This window comes from Pagrus pagrus (genome assembly GCF_965226575.1).
Source record: "Pagrus pagrus genome assembly, chromosome: 1".
NCBI lineage: Eukaryota > Metazoa > Chordata > Actinopteri > Spariformes > Sparidae > Pagrus > Pagrus pagrus.
In genome coordinates, this window is record NC_140185.1 from 30,321,983 (window position 1) to 30,347,348 (window position 25,366).

The 25,366-nt window shown below is 39.9% G+C and overlaps 1 protein-coding gene and 1 long non-coding RNA gene across 10 annotated transcripts in view; one reads left to right on the forward strand and one right to left on the reverse strand.

Annotated features, from left to right (window-relative positions):
* The window catches only part of LOC311257693 (transmembrane protein 266-like), a 49,315-nt gene extending 38,063 nt beyond the window's left edge, over positions 1 to 11,252 (forward strand). For both annotated transcript variants that reach the window (XM_084353509.1, XM_084353510.1), the window contains exons 8-11: positions 3,445 to 3,560; positions 4,737 to 4,932; positions 8,998 to 9,060; positions 9,578 to 11,252. In XM_084353509.1, coding sequence (XP_084209635.1) covers positions 3,445 to 3,560; positions 4,737 to 4,932; positions 8,998 to 9,060; positions 9,578 to 10,218 — 1,016 coding nt within the window. In that variant the 3' untranslated portion in view covers positions 10,219 to 11,252. The remainder of the gene's footprint in view (positions 1 to 3,444; positions 3,561 to 4,736; positions 4,933 to 8,997; positions 9,061 to 9,577) is intronic.
* Positions 756 to 24,608, reverse strand: LOC311257704. 8 transcript variants are annotated; one of them, XR_014622653.1, is made up of 7 exons: positions 24,520 to 24,608; positions 24,246 to 24,337; positions 23,908 to 24,034; positions 22,670 to 22,769; positions 21,173 to 21,237; positions 20,405 to 20,599; positions 756 to 1,066 (listed from the first exon to the last, which is right to left on the reverse strand). It is a non-coding gene; the product is annotated as an uncharacterized lncRNA (long non-coding RNA). The 8 variants fall into 8 exon arrangements; XR_014622652.1 differs by lacking the exon at positions 23,908 to 24,034; XR_014622655.1 differs by lacking the exons at positions 23,908 to 24,034; positions 24,246 to 24,337; positions 24,520 to 24,608 and adding an exon at positions 23,771 to 23,878.
* Between the last annotated feature and the right edge of the window lie 758 nt (positions 24,609 to 25,366).

Below are 25,366 nucleotides of genomic sequence, written 5' to 3' on the forward strand. Positions count from 1 at the left end.
GTGGTTATTTTATTATTTTAACCAGTGCAGTGCCCGTTCAAAACATGCTGTTCAGCACAGATTATCTGGTAATGTGAGGCGTTTACAGGTCCAGTCTTCAGCCTCCTGAACTGCTGATAATAACCGATAACATCAAACATGTTTGATATTTGGGATTTCAAAATCGGTAGTTTCCAAGCTGGACCACAACAACCAAGGACAGAGTAAACCTTGTGTCCCTTGAGGCTAATGATGCGAGAAACATAATATCTCACCTCCAGTTCTCGCTGAAGAATAGAAAACCCACGTTGACTGCGTCTCTCGACTCATTCAGACTTGTTAAACCCTTTGCTTCTGTGTTACTACGGGAACTTGTCGCACCACGCTGATCTCATTCTCATCATTTTGTTTACGTCTGCTTCCCCATGAGATCGTGTGAGAGGAATCACTTGAGGTGGTACATTGCTCCCTCTAGACCAATAGCTTTATCATTAGCGTGTGATGTGCCACTATTGTGAAAGTCGTTGTGAGCCCAGCTTCAGTCTGCAGAGCCATGAAGCCAGAGCTCTGAAGCCACGCCCCCTCTGCTTGCTGTTTATTCAATCAAAATGTATTAATATTTAACGTGTCGTGTGTCCAAATTGCACCAAATTCGACACTAGGTCCTCACTAACACACCTGCCAAGTGTGAAGTAGATCAGATGAACAGTTCTCGAGATAACAGAAGTACAGACAGAGATTCCTTGCTTTATAGTTAAATGAAAAAACATCAAGTCTTCATGTAGTTAAAATGTATTTTCCTTTTACATACTATTTTTGTACATACAGGAAGTCCCTTGATAGAAATGTTCTTAATCATGCATGAGTATGATTATCTTATAGGATCTTAATCTATTGAACTAAAGGGACACGTCATATCGACATGACTAATAATTTCAGGAATCGATACATTACAGCTTTCAACATCATTGATTTACGCCGGTGTAACACGTTCAGCAGGAGGAGCGCGTTCGCTGCCTATTAACATGCAGCTGCAGTGTTGGTTTCCAGGGAATGAACTGATGATTTTCCCGCCGCACACCTCGACCTGTTGGGTTTGATATTTGTGAGTGATTGAGTTTCTTTGCTAGGCAGGCGGCAAAACACCACAGAGGATGAAAAAAAAAAAAAAAAAAAATCACACTCAAACCAATAAATGTACAGCTGAGGGACCGGCTCGGTTATTGTGGGAGATAGATTGAGTCTCTCGCAGAATTATCTTGATGTATAATGGTGGCAACGTTTGTGTCAGTCAGATGGGAAATACAGAGGAGTGAACTGCAGCAGGATTTCTAAGGATTGGAAAATCTCAGTAGAGAAGGATGGAAAATATCAAAAAAATAAAACAAAATGTCGAATGTCTTCCTTTCCAATCGTCTGAAAGATGAAACACAGTTTGTTTTTTTTGAGCAGTGAAACACTTGACTCCAGGTGAGAGTGCAGCAGGGCCTCGTGTGAGCCTCTGTGGGGAAGATGTGGGATCGGTGGTGGTGTGAATTACACTGTTATGCATGTACTGCCAGCAGCTGTCACACCACACTCACACACAAACACACACGCTTGTAAACACATACTGATACAGTGCTATATGCAGGAGCACACACATGTATTATAAGTGCCAAATAATCAACCTGTGGCTGAGCTTTTCATGCCTGTTTGGATGGCGACTGGACCGACCCCTTCTGATGTCCCCACTTTTGCAAAATGTGTGTGCGCCAACATGACTATAAATAGACACAAGGAGCATGTGGCGATGGCTGTGTGCTGTGGCGAAGGCTTTTCATTCTCCTCTCAGTGTTTTGACGAAGCCGGCAGTTCAGATCCACCATCACAACAACAACAACAACAACAGAAATATTGGAATAAGACGAGTGTAATTACTGATAGCGTTTCACCTCTTTATACTGGCCATAGCAACATTCCCCCATCAGGATACACAGCATGTGTGATATCATGTGGCTGGCTTACAAATGTGATCACAGAGAGGTGTGAGGTACTGACTGTCTGCCACCTGTGATGACAACAGGTATCCAAATTTACCCTCGCCGTACTTTTTTTAGGTTCACTTCCCATCCGGCTCCAGAAAGTATGTCACGTATAAATAAAAAGTGCAGTCAGATTGTGAGAGGTGGACTTACTGATTGATCTGCCCCTCTGATATTTTGATGCAATATACCTTCTTATACCTCACCAGGAAAAATTTAATAATAAAACAAATAAATAAACAAGCAATCAGCTGCCGTTATGTGTGAAAAAAACAATTGGTGAATGATGATGAGAGTTCAGGTCACAAGGAAGAAACAAGTCTAGCCAAAGTATGCTGGCAACACTTCAGTACAACGCTGTAGTAGGAGGAAGGTCACGTGAGACACACTACTCGTACATTACTGAAGGGTGTGGACTTGGTCATCTGAGCTTCATCTTCTCGCTGCCAGATGACGATGTGACCACCAAGACTATACAACCAGGAAGAGTTTGGTACACAAAGAGGCATTTGAGTGTCATTCGAATGCAGAATACTGTGTCCAAATGTTATTGCTGGTCAAGGCCTGTCATTTTTGGTTTTCACTAAAGTGCTGTTTTTTTTAAAGGAGAAGTTTGATTAAACTTATTTCATTGTATTTAACAGTATCTCACATACATCCAAAGGTTACTGTGTACTGCTCCAAGCTGTCCTACGACAAAGACAGTTCAGAAATGCTTCTGACTAATTAGAAATAAAATAAAAAACTGGGATTACCTGCAAATTATCTGCTATATTTGCACCCCAAAAATGAAAATTCAGTCATTATCTACTCACCCTCATGCTGATGGGAAGTCAGATGAAGTTTTGTAGTCCACAAAACATTTCTGGAACTTCTCAGCTGCAGCGTTCTCCTGAAATTCTCACTTTTAAAAAATAGTTTTGAAAAATCAAATTTTTATCCCAGTCCCATCTTGTACCCCAATGACACCACCATTGTTTCATTATCTAAAGACAATCAAAGGACTGTGACCTTAATTTATCCAGATGTTTCAAACCCCAGATGTCAGCCCATTAGACACTTTTTGGATGATGTTCACAGTGTTACTTTGGGCTGAAAATTTACAAAAACTTTGTGACACCTTCAAGTCAGCATGAAATAAGATCCCTGTGGAACACTTTCAGCACCTTGCTACCTTCAGTATAGGATTACTGGTGGTAACTAGTAATTAATGAGGTTTTGCATATGTGATGACAGACATATATGGAGCAAAGGAATAATGGTGCACCGACATTGACCTTTGACCTCAATGTGCTCAATGTCTATTAGCACAATGACCTTAACCAGCTGTCTTACCTAAAAAACTTTTCTCTTGATGCCTCCTCGACAATCCTTTTCAGACCATTAATGAATTTATTAAGTTTGTTTTAAAACTCCTCTACTCTCTCCTCTTCCATGAAAGCTTATGTGCTACAAGTCAAAGTTGAGATGGAGCTGGAGATCCAGCAGTGTGAGAAGACCAAGGCTGTGAGAGAGGAGCAGCTGGAGCGTCTCACTCAGATCTGCCAGGAACAGGCTGTGAGTACCAAACCACCTCAGATTTAACCTCACAGCCCGGCCACATTTCCCCCATACATGTCCATAAAATTTGCATAACAGAAATGGAGATGTTAAGCATCTCCACTCAAAACTTTGGTTATACTGTATGATTGCAAGAGCTGCATATGGGCTTCATGCACAAAACAATGGTCAACAACTACTACGAGACATTTACAGCCACGGTTTAACCCAGAGACTGGGCGCATCACACTCAGATGACAGAAAGTGAGTAGAATACAACTTATTAATCAGCCATGTAGCCACCCAGTCTTTTGAAACAGGCTACACAACTCCATATTACACTTGTGGCCATGTGAGAAACAGTCATTTCATGTGCCACCAGAGGAGGGCAGCAATACCTCACAAACAGGTCCAGTCAGAGCTCACGCTGTGATGAGCTCATACAGGAAAATGCAGACTACAATGAATATTGATCAAGATTTAACCCTCAACTGACCAACTTAGATCGAAATCTGACACCAGACATGAAGTATATAATGAATCAGTAAATAAATTATCATCAAGGGAATGATCTTTTTTCAGTCTCTGTTTTAAATGACCACTTTAGGAAACATTTTATCCTAAAAATTCAAATATTATCTCTGTCAAAATGTGATTTAAGTGTAGGTATATTAAGAATACAGGCTTCATTTGACACAAGAATGATACATAGCTCATGCTTGTACATTTGTAAAAGTAGTTGCCGCAATGCGTTTATTATTTTGTATTAACTTCCTTTTAGAAAATTCACTCCTGCGATGGTTTCTCGTCGATGAACAAGATCCTCGAGGCCAAAAACCTTGAAATAAATACAGACAGAAATCACAGCTGTACATCAGTGAAGCGCACCAGTTCCAAAGTGCTCAGGACATAATTAGATAATGCACTCGGATTAATGCTGAAAACAGTTCACTAGTAATTAATCTTGATGTCTTCAATATGTGCTGTCAGGTCTGGAGTAAATCTCAACATTGATTTCAGAGCAGACCATTTCAACGATTTCTTTTTTTGTCTATGCTTACGTTTTGTATCTGGGATGATTTTCACTCCATCCTTGTCCTTGTTATCTCTCTTCCTTCCTTCTCTCCCTTCCCTCCAAATCCATTTCTGCTTTTCTCTTCTTTTCTGTGCGTGCACTCCAACTCTCTCCTCCAGTTTGAGATCAGGCAGCTGAGGGCACATCTGGCCCAGCAGGACCTGGACCTGGCAGCAGAGCGCGAGGCAGCCATGCAGATTCACCACGTGTGGGGCAAACAGGGCCGGAGTTTTCAGGTTGTAGAAGGCTTGACTCCCGGGGAGTCCGACGATGAGGGCGGCCAGAGAAACCCCAGGGAGCCCCATGCCACTGCAGGTGCAGTATGGTTTCTAAAGCAGACTTTTAAGGGACTGGAGACTGGAGAGGTTCTTAAACTCTATTGATGAAACCGCTAATTTCATAAAACTTCCTTGCTGCACCAGTTCATCATGTATTTTGAGTCCTGAGACACCTAACCTAACGAAATAGGCCTTTTCGCATGTGAAAAACACAATTTAACGTTTTTACATTTGTGACTAGTGATTGACTGTTTTCAAATACATACTTTGATACGTGACTTGCTTTTTTAAAACTCGATTTCACAAACTAAAAATGGATGCATCTGAGACAAAAGCCTGTGGCATTTAAACTATAGCCTATCTGAATACACTCCATGCCAGGTGCAGTGTTTGCTTGAGAAAGCAGCATGACAAACCAGGAGAGAGGTGCGGCATCAAGTATGTACATAATTATGTGGAACAAAAAGTCTCTAACGGTGTAACATCAGGTGAACTGGGTGCCAGAGCAGTGTACAGTTAATCTGGAGCAGTAGCCCTGGAGCATCTTCGAGGCCAGCCTCTTAGCCCCTGCACGCTCGCACACAACACCCATCTGACCGCAGGCGCTCTGGGATCAATACGAGGGCAAAAAAGCTTTTAGGATCTGGTGAATCCTGGAGAAAACAAGCATGTTCTCCGACACTACGTCAGCTCGCATGGGCTTCTGTCGTGCCCCAACTGTCTCTCTTACCGCCCCCCTCTTGGCGAGGCCGGCCTAGCCAGCCCAGACCACTCGGGCTATTTCAGGTACAGAGTGCTCTGTGCATTGGGCCTTGTTAGGAGAGAGTGGGCTCCTGTCAACATCTGTTCCCCTTCACCTGCAAACCACAATAGGGCACCAGGAGGCTCCATGGCGGCCGCAATATTACCCCAAGGGCATAGTGGGGAAATCTGGCTCTCTGAAACAAGTGGGGCTTTTTACAGAAACATGGACACTGGGATGCACGCTTAGGCCACAGGGCTCAAGTCAAGTCAGGACAGCTCAAAATCAAGTCAGCTGAATGTTGCACATGGGCTTCTCTCACACTCACCTGCAGAGTGCCATCAAACTATCAAGAAGGCTTGGCCTTCATAAGAATGAATGATCAGTGACTATCAGCCTTAACCAATGAGCAGGCAGAAATCACAGCTGTACGAAGTGCCCCACACATTATTAGATAATGCACTTGGATTAAAGCTGAAAACAGTTCACTAGTAATTCATCTTGATGTCTTCAATATGTCCTGTCAGGCCTGGAGTAAATCTCAACATTCATTTCAGAGCAGACCATTTCAAAGATTTTAAGGAGCTTTCTTTCTTTTCTTTTTTTTTTTGTCTATGCTTACGCTGTGTATCTGGGATGATTTCACTCCATCCTTCCTTGTAATCTCTCTTCTTTCCTTCTCTCCCTTTCCTCCAAATCCATCTCCGCTCTTCTCGCCGGTGGAGTTTCCTCTCAGATACTTAAAGACGATTGTAGTGACAGAGCGCAGGACAGCAACAAAAGAATAAAGGCATTGCAACACAGAAAGATAGACATATTTGCTTGGAAGGAACATATTGGCTCTGTGGAGCATTGAGCTGAGAGCACAGAGTGCTAACATGCTGATGTTAAGTTTGTATAATGTTCAACATATTCACCATCTTAATTTAATGCGGACCGTGGGCCAAATGCAGCCCTTTAACATCCTCATTCTGGCACTTTGATCAGTTTTTTTTAGCAGGCTAATTGACCCATTCATAAGTTAAGACTCTTTTTTGTTAAGACACAAAAAATATTCTTATTTCATCAAAAAGGTGCGTTGTTCTTTTCATTTTCAATTGTAAGAGGCTGATTGGTCCAGGATTGAGTGGCATCTAGTGGTGTGGTTACAGATTGCAACCAACCGAACACCCCGTGTTTCACCCTAACCTACAGTAGCTGCTAGAACACACAAAAGATTTGAAAGGTCGTCACTGGAGCCAGTGTTTGGTTTGTCTGTTTTGGGCTACTGTAGAAACCTGCTCCGTCTGTCAATATGGTATCTGTTGTCACTGTGTTGGTGTTGTTCTTGGAACATCATAATTAATTTTGTCCCAGGAGCATCATTTCAACGTCCACACCTGGAGCAGCCAGTTGTTGCTGAATGGGTGAAGTATAGGACTCTCACTCAGAAGACCTGGATATGTATCTTATTTGTATTTATACTAAGTTCAGCTATTATTTTCTATTTCTTTTCAGTTTTCTGTCACTGTTTGGTTAGATTTAGGTGACAAAAATACTAGGTTAAGGTTTTGGAAAATTAAAATAGAAATAGACCCTTTCACAATGTGAAAACTTTGACATTACAAAAATGTGATTGACTAGTTGCAATGATGGTCTTGGAGCGACATTAATTATGAACGTGGCAATATAAGATCGTGCTCGTAGATATAAAAGGTTCATATAATGAATATCCTTTTTTCTTTTTGCGTAGATTATATTCCATTTCAGCTCCTTAATCTTACAAACTGGACTGTTAAACCAAAGCACTAGACAAAATTTTAACTCAATGATGATACAAAATGGATAGTCAGAGAATCATAAAAGAAAAAGAAAAGTCATCCTTAGAGAGACATGAATGAAATATCTAATAGAGTCTTGCTGCTAACATGGATAAAAAGCCAATATGGTCTTTATAGGATATGAGAGAGAAGAGAGGAGATATAAATCTTCCAAATTATGTTCTAAAATTAAAGTTTATTTCTTTTTAACCTAAATAATGACGGCCTGTTCACTTTGTTTCTGTATTTTTGTAACAATAGCTGCAGTGGTTGCAAATCTTCCTGGGTTGACTTTCATACCACTTCACTTGTGGTACTGAACTCATACTTCAGCCATCAAAATAATAGTTTAGATTTGGACTAAAAGGACCTCAGCGTGTCACCCCTCTTCTTCCACAGACAGCTGACAGCCTGGTAAGTCGACTGTCACAGACAGAAGAGGGGAGTCTTTTATGTATGCTCAGCCCATTCTTTTTTCTTAAGACTCATGTGTTATTAATTGTGGGGTGATTGTCTCAGTCTTGTTTTAGTGAGTGCAATGCTTCCTCTCCAGGGGTGGCTCAGGGATTAATATTTTAGACTGAAAAATAAATGAAATTACCCATCAGAGCCTGCAGCCTGTCCCAGGGGACAGGGGCTAGCACTCAGGGTACTCTGGGTTCGCACTCAGCCAGCGGACAGTGAGCTGAAGGCCAATCAAGCGGACAGAAGAGCATAGCAGATCGCGGCCATTCACCACGCACGCCGAGGCCCGCTAGACTGGAGGGATCTGCGTCTGAACAAAGAGATCCCACTCTCTCTCTCTCCCTCTCCCTCTCATTCCCCCCCATTTCTCTCGTCCCTGAAACCAACCCCACCCTGTCCCTGTCCCAGTTTATTTCTGGTGCACTAGGGTGCAGCTAATGCACAGCGTAGCAGTGCGTGATCCTGACCACTCGCCAATAAAGCACCTGTGGCCCGGGGCAGAAGTCCTCTCTGTCAATATTGTGTTGTAAACATAGGAGATATTTTCAATCTGGACTAATTTGCCATGTTAACACCGAAGTGGACCAAAATGTTTACAGACGCAAAGGTGTGAGAATCACTGCCACACAGAGTATTGGTAGTGCATGAGTCACACTACATTAAACCGTAATTGACAGGACACTTCCTGATATCTATTTACAATTCATGGTGCATTCTGCATTAATACCATAACAATATTAATAAAAATAACAACATGAATGTAAGAAATGTTGAATTAATTATTTTTGTCTTTATTTATGCATAATGCAATATTTCACTGACAAGAGACTGCAGTCTAAAACTGTGATAACACTGAACTAATAATAGTAAATAGTGTTAACGGCGACAACATGCATATCAGGCACACTGTTCATATTCATATAGAGTATATCACAGGAATTAGATAGCAGAGCTTATGTGAAAATAAATGAATTGTTGGAGATTTTTTTCCCTTTAGTTCTGATGCAGACCCGCTATAAGAACACGTTTAGGGGTTGCAACTTTTTTTTTTTCGTTTTCTGAAATATCAAATTTTTCTGTCTTTATTTTAAATCAGATCCAGTTGTACGTGATGACATGAACAACTACATCAGCCAATACTACAGTGAAGCAAGCAGTGGTAAGTGACTATGAACGCTGAACTTATTATGCACCGTGCACAGACAAGAACTGAACTGAACTCTTCTCACATACATGCAGACATTTCCACTGTTAAGCTCGATCTATTACAGATCACTGTATGTTTAAATAAGTGCTTACTATTTATTTATATCTATTTATTCTTTTCGTTTATTCTTTTTGTGAAAAAAGTGTTGACATTCCTTTTGATGCCTATTTTATTCTCAGTAATCATTTTATCTTTGGCATCTTCTTCAGTACTGCTTGTCTTATTTTATCCTGTTCTCTTATCACTACTTTTATCTCATTTTGCTTCGCTCTTCTGTTGTATTGCACAATGACAATAAAGACTTGAAACATGTAAATACATTTAGGAAAAGCAGTTACTCAAAACTCCTTTTAAGTGGTTATAAGGCCAAGGTCCAACTTCATATGTTTGCTCATAGATTTGGCTGCAAATAAAACATTTACCACCTGTGTTGTCTAACTTTCTCTAAATATATACAATGTCTTTCAAGATGCTGGAGCTTCTGGCTTAGGTGCCCGGATCATCACTACGGCAGCCATTGACGTTCACCTCCCAACCAGTCCAAATCCCATCCAGTCGAACCCGATGCTGGCTATGGAGCGGGTGGGCAGCGCCGTGAGTGATGCCTCAACCAGCATATCACGGTCCAGTGGCAGCCTGACGGCCCGCCCTCACAGCCTGAGTAGCCACACCCCGGGTTCATCCATGACAGACTGCAGCAGCAGCACAGCTCAGGACCTCAGTCTGAGCTACAGCTCCCATCGCTGCTGCCCTCCGTCCTTCTCAGGCAAGGAGCCCTGCAGGGACCCCAGCATGGTGGTGCAGGAGCTACTCTCCTCCCTTTCTGAGGACTCCTGCCTTGCTCAAAAGGGCCTGGCGGTGGACCCTGTCAACCTTAAGCTTCCCAGCCCAACTGGCTCAGAAAAGGCCAGCCCTGAGCTGGACAACAGAATAAACATCTTCAACCGCAGGAACCAGGAGGAGAGGCGAGGCCGGGGCAGGGGTTGCGTGCTGTTGCAGACCAAGCCGCTGATCCACCTGCAGGGCGGCAGCACCGAGCCGTCCCTGGAGGAGAAGTACCGGCTCCTGGGACCAGCGGACACACCTCTAGGTCACATGCCTGATACATAAGCTACATTTACACAGAAACAGAAGTCTCTTCTATTTTTACTGCCACTCTGTTTGGCATTTATCTGAACTCTTGTGGCAGGTCAAAGACCACACAAGACTTAGGATTTTACTGTCGCTGTGTAAATCCAATCTTAGCCAGTTGAGAGCAGGCTTGAGCCTCAGCTTCCAGCTAACACTGATGCTCCTTGACTTGACGTGTGCAGAAGTCAATAGTAGAAAATGACAAACAAGAACTCGTAGGCCCTTTTGCCATATTGTCCAGCCTCCCCCTGTTCCTCCTTGATGGATTTTCAGAAATGCCCTGATATAGCACAACAAAGACAGTAACATCCCGGTAAGGGGGCGTCTAATGTGTTTCCGGACACATTCTTCATCAGGAATTCTCACTTTGAATAGGTCCTAAATGCACTGAACTTTACATGAATTAAAACCAGCAAGGGGCCATTCAAGCCTATACTGAACAAAAACTTCACTTCTGAACGGTGTTGCAAACCAAGACACCGTTCTCTGTTCTTGGAGGAGTGTTTTCTAACGCTTTTTTTTTTCCCGGTTTTGTTTTTTGTTATGACGTTTCTTTTAATTTGTACGATCAAACGTTAATCATGCTGTTCCTTGTTCCAAACAGCCACAGGGTACATAAGACTGGCTTTACTATACAGACAGCCAATTTGTTTTTTACCTTTGCCTTTCTGTCACCTATTTGTTTGATTTGAAACCATGGACCATCAACAAAGTTTATTGAATAGCATTTTTTTTTTTGTTTTACTCGTTGAAAAAAAAAACATTAGTAGGGTATATTTGTGTGGATGAAATTGAAAAGGTAAGTTGAGTGGATTCTTCACATGAAACTAGATCGGAGTGCTTGTAGCATGAACCTTTAAAAAGATATGTGCCCTACATGGCAAGCAAATTCTTTGCACTTTAATGTTTACAGACACTTTTTGTAAACTTGATATGGAGGAAGTTATTGCCAAATGCAGGTGTTGTCATTTGAATGAAAATAGCAAAAATAAAAGTTAGTATTTCCTTAAGTGCTTTCGGTTTACTGAGTCTTGTTAATCTGTCGTACCGGAGATACTGCGGCCGGATGAAACGTTAAAGGGAAAACAAACAGGTCTCAATCATATCTAAATTAGAAAGACTAAGTGGGCTCTGATCAGCTACACACTGTACTGTACAGAGTTATTTCATTAGCGTCATCTCCGTATGTGCATATGATTTCGAGAAATCTGAATAATTTAAGGTTATTAACATTGGAGGACCTGTCACAACAACTGCTAATTGGTCGAGTCATTGTAAGTGTGTCGTGAGAGGACCCCGCCTCCCTAATTACTCTCTTCATATCATTAATTCAGAAGATAAACTGCTGTACCATTTTGTTGCTTGTCAAATGTTTACAAGTATCCAGAGAATGTTTTAATTGTTAATAACTATTACGGCTGCAATTAAGCCATCAACACAAGTGTTTTAAGTTTGGAGTACCGAGTGGTTCATTTTCTCATTTAATTCACTCGTAAACGACGCAGTACGTATGAGGGACTATTACAAATACTGTTGTGGTACACAGAAGACTTTCAATTATCTTTATAACTTTACACAAATTCTGTCTGAGGCTCAATTTGAAGACCCAAAACTGAAGACTCATCGCTCTGAGCAACTGATTTGAAGCCTTGATACTGTATTCAAATAACAGCATCCATAAGACATATGGGCTTGTGAGTGGAAACATTACATCAGACTACAGCTTTTTCTATAACAGTGCAGCCCAAAAACATCTTAACACCATGAAACTAGCCAGTGCTGGAGGCCTCTTATGAAAGAGCCTCTGTACTGCAATATTTACAGACAGCTAGGCCTCATGTGAAGACTTATAACAGCAAGGTGAACTAATGAAACATGTTTTGTTATAATACAAAAATCAATTTAAACTGATTTGAACATGGATTAGTAACACATTACTCTTCTTTTGAGCCCTACAACAATAAGGTGCGACCACAGAGCTATGAGTGGACCACGGCATAAATGCCTTTGTGGGCAACAGTCTCAGCTTCCTACTGTATTATCACAATAAATGCAATCATTTTGTGGCAAACAATAGCTTTATTAAAAGTATTAAAACACTTTAAAGTAAGTTTTTTAAATGTAAAAAATAAGGCACCTATTTTAAATGCAACAGAATAATATTGTTGAATTAAACTTGTAATCACATCCTTGAAGGTTGGGTCATCAATGAATCGGCCTAAAACTGACTAAATAAATAAAAAATATAACCAAATAAAATACATTTTAATTTAAATTTTTTTTGCTAGGAGTTGCACTGAATATGAAAATATATACTGAAATGTTTGCTGTTTAAGCCTCTCATTTAACTGCAGCCATCATGAGGAAAATTGGAGCAAATACTGATGATGTGACACTTGTAAAATTACATTTGACTGAAAAAACAACAACTAAAAACTAAAACAAAAAACCCATTTTTTTGATTGTCTTCAGCATCAGCCAACTGTGTTGTAAGTTGGTAACATAGCTCTGCAACCTTCTAGCTATTACTGAACCCATCACATTAATCTAGTTTACAAAAAGAAAAAAAACAATGCTTATCGCATGCCATGGAACAAGTAAATAAATAATGATCTGCTTGGCTCTCGACACACACAAAGGAATCCTGTTGAATATGGGTGCCAAACACTGGCTCAGCCTCTGTCTGTCACAGCTGCCTCGGTATTAATGTCTCAAGTGGAGGTGCTGCGCCTCTAATCTGAACCCCTTCCAGCTCAGCCAGCCATGTAAAAGAAGAGATCACTCATACGGTTCAGCTTCCAGCTCCAGCCAGAGCAGCACCGCTCAGTGATGAGGATGTCAGTAGGAAGTTATTGTCACTGTCTTTCCTTTACAACTCAAGGCCAAATGAGAGGCGAGCCTAAATGATTCATATGAACCCAATTTGTCAATACGTATCATACCAGGACAGCCTGAGTTAGGTGTTCAATTTTGACAGGCAGGGACACGGAGCAGACCTATAGCAGACATGCTTAGAGGTAAATTGCTTTTGGGACGTCTCCGACGAACCACGAGGTACGGTCCCTGTCACACTCACAGGAAGCTAAGTGAATTAACAGTGACCATTAGACACTTAATAATTAAAATGTTTTAATAATGGCACAGAGGGAGTCACTTTAGCTGCATTAACATTACATGATCATTGTTTTCATTCTCATTAACAGAGGGAACATGGACCAGTGATACATTAATGTTCTTTTGAGGCTGAAAACCATGTGGGACGAGCAGCAACCAGGTGCCATCCCACCAGCTGCGAGACAACCACGGCACAGATGGCTTCTGTAGGCGACATGAAGGCCTCTGACATTTATCTACAGACTCTTAGGAACAATAAGATAATGACTTCCTTCCTTCCTTCCTTCCTTCCTTCCATAAGCGTTAATTCTGCAGGTATGATGAGTTGACGTTAAATCGTTCATTGCCTTTAAGAGAAGAAATGATTTTAACTCACTGATAATGTACACTAACTGAAAGGTTAGTTAAACCTGAATGTTTGAATAATGTTTCAATTCACAAATTTTAAACACCACAAAACAGTTTTGTAGATGTTTCATTCTTAAAAAGTACAGCGACATCAACACTGAATTTGAAATGCCATTGTGCATCACATGCACTGGAGTTTGTCTTTTGGTTCCCTCTCACAGCTCTCAGTGTTGCCATTTTTCACATAAAGAGTACACGTCGAGAGTCTCGTATTGACGTCTTTTGCCAGGTCAGGTCTGAAACTGATTTGGAGATAATTGCAGGTTGGGTTTGTTGCTGAGGCTGAGCTTTGCAAATGCACATTGGGTTTGCAAATCTGGAAATGTGCAGGATTCTGGTCAGCAAACAAAAAATGTCTCGGGGAGCAAAACATTTTTTTTCTTATTTCTTTTCTGCTGCACGTAGGCATCGCCGAAAAACTGTATGCGTTCATGTGTGGTTGATGTTATTGATTGATCCATTTCTGAAGTGACGCCCACCACTGATACCAGAAACAGATCTAAAAGGAGACTTTGATTCATCAGGTGGTCAGAAAATTGATGCTTATGTTGATCCATATCTCATTTAACTGTTTGCCATATTAACTTAAAATATAAGTCATATTTTTTTTAATATTATTATTATATATATTATACATAATATATGTCAGTGTTTACAGCTGCCCTCAAGTGGTCGAGGAATAGTTATTTCAGGATTAATGTTTTACTCATCGCACCTTTCAGTGGAACTTGCGATACATTTTGATGTAGCTGACAATACCAACCACGTTAGCTGAGTGCAGCTGCAACTTACTGAAAACTGAAAATATAGCTGCAAAGTCAATTAACAATCTTCACGCTTGGTTTCTTCTCACCATGCAACCTTATTGTGTGTTGCGATAGAAACAAAAACTACTGGAGCATCTAGTATGATCAACCTATAGCAATGAGCTGGTGTTAACACACAGCATTTGATGGTTTCAGCTGCCGTCGAGAGGAATTTACTGATTCACATCTAAGTGGTTTTGTTTGTGAATGTTGTTTCTTTTCAAGTGCGTTGAAAAGATTTCAAATGTCGCCTTATGGCACCGAACAGCTGGGTATATGTTAGAAAGGCTCAATCTCATTGAGAACAAACACATGTGGCGAGTGCGGCTGCATTACTGCTGCGGTCTGACAGATTCAGAACACCTCTCACACAGGGCCCTCTTTCAGGAGGCTCTGAAGCAGGAGGAAAAATACAAATAAATTATACATCGTTCTTTAAAAAGCTTCTCAGGTTCTCTTTTTGAAACATATTTCTTAAGTGCACAGGATCCAGAGGTTCGCTTGGTGGAAGAAATCCACTCGGGAGACTGTTGTCATGGCTACAGAAGACTTTTTTTTCCTCTTTTGCATTTACATAAAAATACAGTTTTCTTGTGGTGCCCTTCCCTCGGATGCCTGTTATGCTTTGTAGGATAAAAGTGGGTCAACAACAGAAGAAAAAAAGAAGAGAACTAGAAACAAGACCCACTGAGTGACCAAGCTCAATCACTTCAGTCCTCTTGAGACACATTATTAATTATTAAATCTGTTTTTAGTAAATGTAAATCACATTTTTAATTTGCTAATAAAAAGAACACCAACAAACTATGAGCAGAAATACAATTAGAAATAAATTATTGAGTCTAATTAGCTTAATTTCAAGTTCTTTGGGCTTTTCTATGATTTTTCCATTGAAATGAAATAAGAAAACATCACGGCTAACTTCTCTTGTTGCTCCTGCATATGTTATAAGCAATCAGAAGAAGCCGTACGCCAGTAAGTCATGTGATAAACACGAGGACACAACTGAGATGGTCCTCTGGGAGGTGGGACGCTACATCACGCTGTGCTCCAAAGAACTGAATGAAATAATCTACAGAACATCAAAATTAATTCAGCAATCCGACGTGTAAGTATGTAGTTATGCATGACTTGCTCATGAGGGGTAAATTAGCTGACATTTTTGAGTAAAAAGCCCGACTCTTCAGGGAGATGGCTGCTACAGATTCAACATTTCTCTAAATCTTACTGAAGCCACGAACATAATCATATGCAGTGAGTTGCTTTTGTGAGAAATGCATAAACATCCCGCCCAAACATATACGGCAACTTACGTACGTAGTTTTAAGATGTAGAAGTAAATGATAAATAAACCTACAAACAAATCGTTAAGTGTTTTCCTCGCTCTCTGACTGACATGGGCTAACTTTTTTAATTAAATAAGAATTTTGAGCTTGGTTTCTGTGAAAAGCTTATGCTATATTCATAGAGTGTACACTGCATATTTATGAGGGGAAATACAAAAACAACATAGATCACAAACACGTCAGTGTTACGGCTGCGATGTAGAGCTCCCGTGTGCTAATAATAGGACATGTAGAAGTATTAATAGAACTGATAAGTCCTACATACATTCACAAAAAGTTGATTTTTGAGTCTTTTCCCCCCAACTTGTCAAATACTGACGCTTTGGGATTGTAGCTCAGGCTGGCAGCCATCCCAAGGTGTCAGTATTTGATGAGCTGGGAATAAGACTCAAAAATCTACTTTCTTACAGATTGGACCTTTAAAATTGTAATATCACTCCCTCGACCTTTATTTAAACTCAAGAAACCATTGAGGAAACTTGAGAAACTCAGTGTTGTCCTTTAAATCTCTTCTTCAGACTCACTTTTATCATATGGCCTTTTCTTAACTGATGATATTTATTGTTAATAAAAAAAAAAATCTTTTTCATATCTTTAGTTCTTGGTTTATTGCATTTACTATATGTTTTATTATGTTTTTATTGTAAAACACTTTGTAACTTTGTTTTTGAAAGGTGCTATATAAATAAAGCTTATAATAATAATTATTATTTTTTATTATTATTATTCCTGAAGGGTGACCCTCCTTTACAATAACATTAAGTAAATTATAAAACAAAGAAAAAGAAACATAACAAAGAGACATACTTAGAAAGAAAAGGCAAAACCACAATCAGCTAATTAAAAACAAACTCTCATATTATGAAGGATGAATCCAGTAATAAATTACAATAATTTAAATGCAAAATAAATACAGTTATGCAAAAGTCCTAAACTTTTAATCACTGATAATCACAAAGTATCTGAGTATGTAACATTTCCATCTAATTCATAAAATGTAATCCCTGCTGACTCGGATCCTGAAATGTTTACAGCAAAGTCTGACAACTTAAGCACCAATTGGAGATTTTTCTTTGAATATGATTTTTTAATGTTTCCTAGAATCTTTGATTTCAAGTTGCCAACTAGTTTACAGCACGGCACACTGAGGCAGACACTGACGTCAGCCGTCCTGAATCCGGTAGCCTCCAACTTCGTCTGACTCGGTAGCCTCCTCGGCTAAATCGCAATCACTGTCCGGGCCAGAGCTCAGGGTGTCTGCCAGCGCGTGCTGGGGCCCTGCAACATTTCCATTTGGCGTCTGGGGAGTCGCACATCAATTGCTCTCAGCTAAATGCACTCACATATGAATATTTCAGTACAATTTAATGTTTCAGCTACAGCCCCAAAGGAGCAGAGCATCAATTTGTGAACACAGTTCTCCTGGAGTTAAAAGCCAGGCCGGATAATACAGTATGAAAGGCGCTGTCAATCCAGAGGGCCTTTTTTTCACTTGAGAGACAAAAAAAAAAAAAAAAAAAAGAAACGCACACCCCTTTGCCTTCAGTATCCAGCCGCATACAAACAGCTTTCCAAAGTTTCCTCTGGAAAGTAGCCGACTGAGGCAGCAGCAGGCGGCTTTTGGTTCACCAGAGTCACAAGCCGATTTGCCAAGCTCGGTCAGTTTTCCCAGAGCTCTGGTTGTCTGCCATTTGGTCTCCACATGCTCACACACACACACTCACACACAGGCAGATGCAGGCAGCTGGTGAAGGGAGCAGGTCAGGGAGTCGTGCACCTGCTGTCCTGTTAATAAAATACCCCAAAGTGATGCTGAAACCTCTTCCTTCACACAGCAAAGCTTCCCTCAGGTGTGAGAACATGAGTGCTTTACAAAACACGCAGATTGTGACACAACTGAACTAATCAGCTGGTCGGACACTGGAGCACATGGCAGAAGACTTCAGCTTGGACTGTTGTACACATTACGTTAAATCAGCGGTTGTGTTGTACAGCTAAGAAAGTGTTCAGTGCGTTGTCTTCACGGTTAAGCTGCAACTAACACTGAATTTCATTATTGAATGATCTACTGATGATTTCCCCAATTAATCAAATAATTGTTTGGTCTATGAAATGTAAGAAAGGATGAAAAATCACATCAAAAAAGTAACTTGTTCAAAGTGCTTGTTTTCTACGACCAACAGCCCAAAACTTGAAGATATTTAGAATAAGAAAAGAGGAAAATCTTCACATGTGAGAAGCTGCAACAGAGAATTATTGGTATCTTAGCTTGAAAAAATTACTCAAATGTGAAATCAATTATCCAAGTAGTTGCAGATTATGATAAAAATTTCTGTCAGTTGCCAAATATATGATAATATATATCAACTAATTGTTTCAGCTCTGCTTAAACCATCAGAATAAAGTTTAAAATAAATAAATGAATCTATTGCTGATGAAAAGGGTTGATGATCAGGTAAACAATAAGGCAAATAAAAACAAACTGCTGCACTCTTGCATTAGATTACACTGTAAGGTGTTCCTGTTTTTTTGTCCACCCCTGACACAGACTAAAATATTGGCTTTATTGCCTCAGATTGTATTGTTCAATTTGAAACTGCTCAAGCAAAAACTATAGTAAACTGAAGATGCAACTAGATGACTGTTAAATACGACATATAAAACATGTAATGATAAAACTGGACCGGCGAACAACAGCCTTCACAGTCCAGCTGTTTCGGTGCGTTCAGAGGGCGTCACGCAGGAGGGGAGAGCATTGTTTTGACTGCTCCAAACACAGATGCTTCTTTCCTCATTTAAGTGACACAGCCTCTTGTTAAAGCTGCTGATAAGCAACGAGACCGCTGCTCTGTGCTGATGAGAGCAGCTGATAAGAAAATACACGATGTGCATTTGTAAAATAAAACAGGCGGCTGACAGTTACACTAATAAGGTAATAATGGCACAGGTTCTTCAGCCCAACAATGCAGAACTGCCCCGGGGGCACCAATCAAAAATTAATACTAATTATCATGTGAATACTGCATTAACTCTGAAGAATGATGAATTATAAATCTGCAACATGGTTCCCCTCTCAGAATGGCCTTGCTCGCATGATGTGATTTTTTTTCTCTCTCTCTCGCAGAGACATTTCTGAGGACCTGTCATAAAATAAATAACTGTGCATGCAGACATATCACCACTGTTGCAATACATGTATAAAAAAATGTTTTTAAAAAGTGAAATATACTGTTATTATGTCTTACTTTACCTTTTTGTCTTGAATGTCATTTTAAAACAATTTGAAGAGTTTAAGCTTTCTTAATATCTCATAACCTGAGTACTTATATTAGCCTCACTTTTGGCTGACTCTGCACATCCGAGTGGACTCGGAGCACTCAAACTTATTGGTTCAGGTAAATCATTTAGAGCTCTAAACCAGCCACTAACTACATTTAAAGAGGTTGAAGCGTTACTCAAGTGTCTCTGAGAGTAAGCAAACACAAACCCAATTACCTTATTTACATGTGTAAAAACTGAAATAGTTAAACATCATGCTGCACGTTGCAGTTTAATACAGTCACACTTAGTGATGTTAGAATTGTTTTAAATGGTGCTACTGTGTGCGTTATGTCTTAAGAAAAAAATGCACACCTTTAATATCTAGTGATCAACGCAATTACACGGTTTCAATCAATAAAATAAGCAGCAATATTGATAAAAAACTAAATATGGCAGATCAAGACTGTTTAAAGAGTACAGCAAGGAGTCTTTGTGAAGCGTTTTTCTCATTTTATAGCGAATATAAGTACCAATGTCTAAAGATTTTTATGTTTTTACCAGTTTGATACAATTGTGATAAAACATATGTTATGCATTATATGCATTTGTTTGTTGGTTTATTGATAAAAAATAAAATATCTAATTTTCAATAAAATCTTCACATACTCTACAAGAAGTTGATATGAACAGTTAAATATCTACTTTAAGTCCCTCTCCAGTCAAAAATGTGTTTTTTCTTCTTGTTCCTACGGTTTAATGTTTCAGCTTCACAGTGGAGAATGATGCACGTGGAGTTTGACACTCGAAGGCTGTTTTCACATTCAACACTGTAAATGTTCTCTGAGGTCATCGATAATCTAATTTTAAGAGGACGACTGCATGATTTGTGACATCACATATGATCTGGAAGCCAATCCTGGTCCACTATTCAGCCCACACAAATGTGTGACACAGAAACTTGAAGCCTCGAGTGCACAAACACTGAGAATGGACTTGAAAATATATTTGCATCAGATTCTGGAAATTTTATGAGGAAGAAGGAGAAGGAGCCATTTTAAAGGATAGTGATGTGGTAATTATACTTTTGTTCTTGCAAAACATGTTTATGTGGAGGGGATCTTTAAACAGGGTTTTGAAGTTTTTTGTTTCATTCACTTATCAAAATAGGATTATTATAGATCGTTTGGTGAGACACAAACAAACAAAGCATGGATGTGATTAATGACTCACGGGAGCAACAGTCTCTCAGGTCTGGCTGACCTGTATGTCCGTGGAGATGAAGCCAACATCTACAGCAGCTCCAGAAGCTCTCACTGTATTTCAGTAGAGATGGTGATAAAACTGTCTGTCTTTCTCGTCCTCACACAAAGCAGCATTCGGTATATCAGCCAGCCCAAAGCCGTCACTGCTCTTCAGGCCTAGAAACTGAAAAACACAAAAGCATTACAGGTCAGCCGGGGTGAGGTTTGAGTTTTGAGACCACATGCACTAATGCTGCATGTACTTTTGCTGCTTCAGGTACAAATACACACCAAACTGCACATGTTTTTTCCACATCAGTTTACCCTGACAGGCCATTAATAAACAAATAAACATGTGCACTGAACATATTTCTCAGAGTGTTTCAAACTTGGCCTCAAAAAGGTTTTGCAACCTCGAGTTCAAGCTCTTCATTTGTCACTTTCATGATACACACTTGGCATGGGCCTACATGTGAGAGAAATATTGTTCTCCACAGCAGCAGCAGCATTCAGCATGATGAACATGATGCTGACTACAACAAGAAAGGCTATTTGGCTCAAGTTTAAAAAGGAAATACGGAGATTCAAACCAAATGTAGCAAATGCAAAATTGAGCATGCTTTCTATTTTTTAAAGCGAAGAGAAAAGTTACTTCCATACACCAACACTTGGTGTGTCTGGTTCTGCACTGGGAGAATGCGTAAACTGTAAATAAATTTAAAATACACAGTGTGCAGTGTTGCTTTTGATATCTTACCAAGAGCGTCACTTTGTGTGGAAACGTTGTTGGGATGTCAGGGTTGAGATGATGTCACTGACAACCTACAGTAAGTACGGAAAACATGTCATAAGTTTTGTTTCAGCAAATTCATTTAGACTTAGTTAACACCTCTTGGTGCAAGCTCTTTAAGCAGATTTTTTTTAAACTAATGACGCTTTTAAGAAGTGATGAGGACAAAATCGACCATGGTCCATATAAGCACAATTTATGGAAGAAGTTGTATCTTTTATTTGATGTGGTAATAAGGTATTTATGTAAAGATCAGTCAGTCAGAACTCTCTTGGTTTCTTTCAGTTCATTCATCCTCTCATCCACATGTAAGGTTTGACATGTTGTATTAGTTTAGTTTTTAAATCAAATCTTAGTTACGGTTAGAAACTGGGATTTAAATGGTTATGGAAAAAAATAATAAAAAAAATATTTTTAATTAGGTTAGAAGAAAATAATAATTAAACAAATAATTTGTAAAATGAGTAGTTATGTAAGAAAAGTGTATTATTCTGCACAGTAGAAGCACTTTCATAGGTGCAACTCATATGAAGCCCCAGTGACGACCCCTAACCTTCTGCAACAACATCTCACACAACACATCTTCCAGCAGGCGCGCCACGTAATAAACAGGCACTCTGCCGAAAACATTCAGTGTTACGACATCAGTTTGATTGTGTTTTTTTATGTGGAAAAAAATAAAATAAAGACGCTCCAATGGACATAAGCAAAATTGGCACAACTTCAGCCGAATCAAGCTCGGGGAGTTCAAAGGGATTGGCATAGTAAATTACTCATGCGTCTGACAATAAAGGCAAAGTGCCATAGAACCCTAAAACATTCAGGAGACGAGTCGCTGTGAAAAGTTCGGTATAATGCAGCCCACGAAAAAAAACCCTCCCCCCGCCTCCTCTGAATTCCAAACAAGAACATTTCGCTCTTGCCAAAGTTTAAGTGGATGATTTCAGTCGCACATATATATTTCATGAGGTTAATGGGCCCCATCAAATTGTGATTAGAGATTCTTCTGGGAGGCTTTTATGCTGGAGTGACAGCTAGGATGGCTGGGCTTGATCTGGCAGTCATTAACAGGTCACAAACAATAGGGCTGCATGTGATATTTCTTGTCACTGCGTATTGAATATACTACTGTATATGTGCATGAAACACTAAACTTAACCTTTGACCTGTAGGATAACTCCAAGCAGTGAGTGTGCTTAATAATTTGGTGTACATTCAATATTTCATTGCCAAAAGGTTTAATAGATGATCAAGTGCACCACACGTGATGCATGCCTCTGTAGAATCAATCAGGCTACGTCTACGCTCTGTTATTTAATGAGTTTTCATAATATCTGGGTTTTTCTGAGAGTCAGAAAGAAGCTAGGAGCGGCATCATGTCTTTCACTTGGTCGGTCTCACTCCCCTTTACATTTTTATTGTTGTTTGCGCCACTTACTGCATTTACGACAACAAGAGGCTTACCAGCGCGCACGATCCCGACAAAAGTGTCTCGGGATTTGACCTCAGTGATGTCTGAAATAGTAGCCACATCCAGCTTAGCAGACACTCTGGGGAGGACATTCTGTAAAGGGGAACCACAACATGTTAAGGCTTACAAAGCTCCTGAGTGACGGTGACTGTAAAAGTTAAAGTAATGGTTATAATGAGCTCTCTAAGGGGCCGGGGTGGAAAGGTTATGTAAAAGCATAAAAGAAGCAATGCTCAGCCTGGTTTTAAAAATATCCTCGACAAATTTCTATTACATTCAAGTTTCACAATGAGAAATAAAAGCGGCTTGAATATGACACGACTCTCTCTGAAGAAACAGCGTACCTCTTACAGTTCAAAGCGACTTGTGAGTCAGTCACATTGAATTAACCGCACACTGCACCTTGTTCTAATTCTGAACAGAGTAAAGTCTGGCCTGGAAATAAAGGATCAATATGAGCTGTAATAAAATACCTAAGATTTAGTTTAATGCATCCTAATTCAATTGAAATGCCATTAGACCCCCGAGCTGACGGCTCTATTGAACAATCACAGATTACAGAGTGAGGTCACTTATTAAAAAGAAAGAAAAAAAAAAAACTAAAAACTTTTAGATGCATTAGAACACCGAGACATAATCGTTGAAGTTGCAAAATCCAATTTGCATAAAGCAATATCTGATTTTATTATGCGTGCATGCTCAAACACTTCACTATATAAATGAATTAGAGAGAATTCGCCTGCTGAGAGCGAGTCGGGATTCGCTACATTTGAGTCGGAGCCGGTGAAATTCACTAGCCGACGACTTTCATGGGTTTCTGTAAACTCGTGATGTATAACAAAGTTTTTAGTATATTGGAACTGCATTTTTAAATGTTAAAAAAGGTGCAATATATAAGAAATAAACACACTAAACAGATAGATGGCAGTGTATCACCAGAGTAACTGCTAACTGCTGCTAACTGTAGCTGTTGTTAGGTAGTATGCTCAGTTAGCCGTGCAGCTAGCGGTCATATTTGCTGACTCAGCCCACTCAGAGGTTGAAACTGGCCAGGAGCTAGCTGGTTAACAAGCTAATGTCAAAAGATAACTCACCTACACATTACAAAAGGCACCCCAATAAAATGGGGCAGCAAAGAAATCAAAGAAGAGTTTCTGGCTGACACGCTATCAGGATGCAGTCTGCAGCGTATCAGGGGACAGATTCTGAATGAGTCCAACCTGGGTCCCACCTCTCTTAAGCCTTCATAAAAGGGCGTTGTCTGACCCTGATTGGCTGGGAGGGGAACGCCCCAAGCTGCTTCCACTCATTAATTAGGAGTCAGTCTCTCCACCCTGCACACAGGTGATCTGAATCCACTGCAATCAGTCCAGAGGGATTTTGAAATTCAGCCCAGAACAAAAAAAAGATAGCAAGCCTTACACAATGAGACAACCAGCTGACAACATGCACACTGAATTAAATGCCTTTAACACTGTGGTATTGATTATAATAATAATATGTTATTCAGACTTGAAAAACAGAAAATTCAGGAGATGCACATCATGAGTGAGAGACAAAAGAAATCACCTTCTTTTTTTGTGTGTGTGAAGTTTAGTCCTCATTGTTCATTGCTGTCAACCACAAACAGCTTGGTGGCAGGGACATCCAAGCATTATAAACTGTATCAATAACATTTTAATATAAAAGATTGTAATTCTCTTCTGACAAAATCCAGCATTTAAAAAACACATAAATCATCTGATAGAAGGTTGATATGAATCATGTTGTACCACAGACATACTCTTAACCCCTCTGACATCACTAATCCCCTCCGCCAACTTCCTGCTGTTTCACAAATTACCTCAGTGAAGTGAAGCCAGTTCATGCATCCTAATTGAACTCAGTCACGTCAGCTGTGCTCCAATTATCGCTTTTTGCCTGTGCACTCTTGAAAGGTCTGAACCAGTGCCCTACTACCTTCTGATGTTAGCTTCATCTCTTGTACTGCTGGCGTACCGTAACAGGGTGTTGAAAAAAGTACCCCAAAGTCATACTTGAGTAAAGATATGGTGATAAAATATTACTTACACACCTTACTTAAACTATCTGATATTAAATGGAAGTGTCAAAGGTACATTTCTGGCAGTGAAGAGTATCAAAGCATTTACTGTAGACTGTAAATGGACCGATTATTTGCTTGGCTGCATATCGGATTCAGTATTCAGGATTTCTCTGTCTGGAGTCAGTGTTTCTAATGCAGAGTGCAATCTGCAAAGTAACAGGTAATTAAAATTATCACATAAATGCAGTGAGTATAAAGTACAATATGTGCCTCTAGTGGGAGTATAAAGTAGCAGAAGATGGAAATATTCAAATGAAGTTGGCTACAAGTACCTCAAATTGTACTTAAGTACAGTACTTGAGTGAATGTACTTAGTTACGTCTCATTACTGCCTTCACAAAGTTGGTACCATCAATCAGCCATGATACATCAGTACTCCTCCTCCTAACCTTGCTGGCAGTCGGTGTAATACGAGTCAGTTTGTTGCTGTGCTCTGCAATGACCAGCATGCTCTGGTCTGTTTGGAAAGTTTTAGACACATGTCAGTATATAAAAAAAAAAACAAGATTAGGAGTTATAATATCATCATACAAGACTGCCATCACTCAGTGCTGGGGCAGTTTGTCACGACAGCCAACAACCTGCA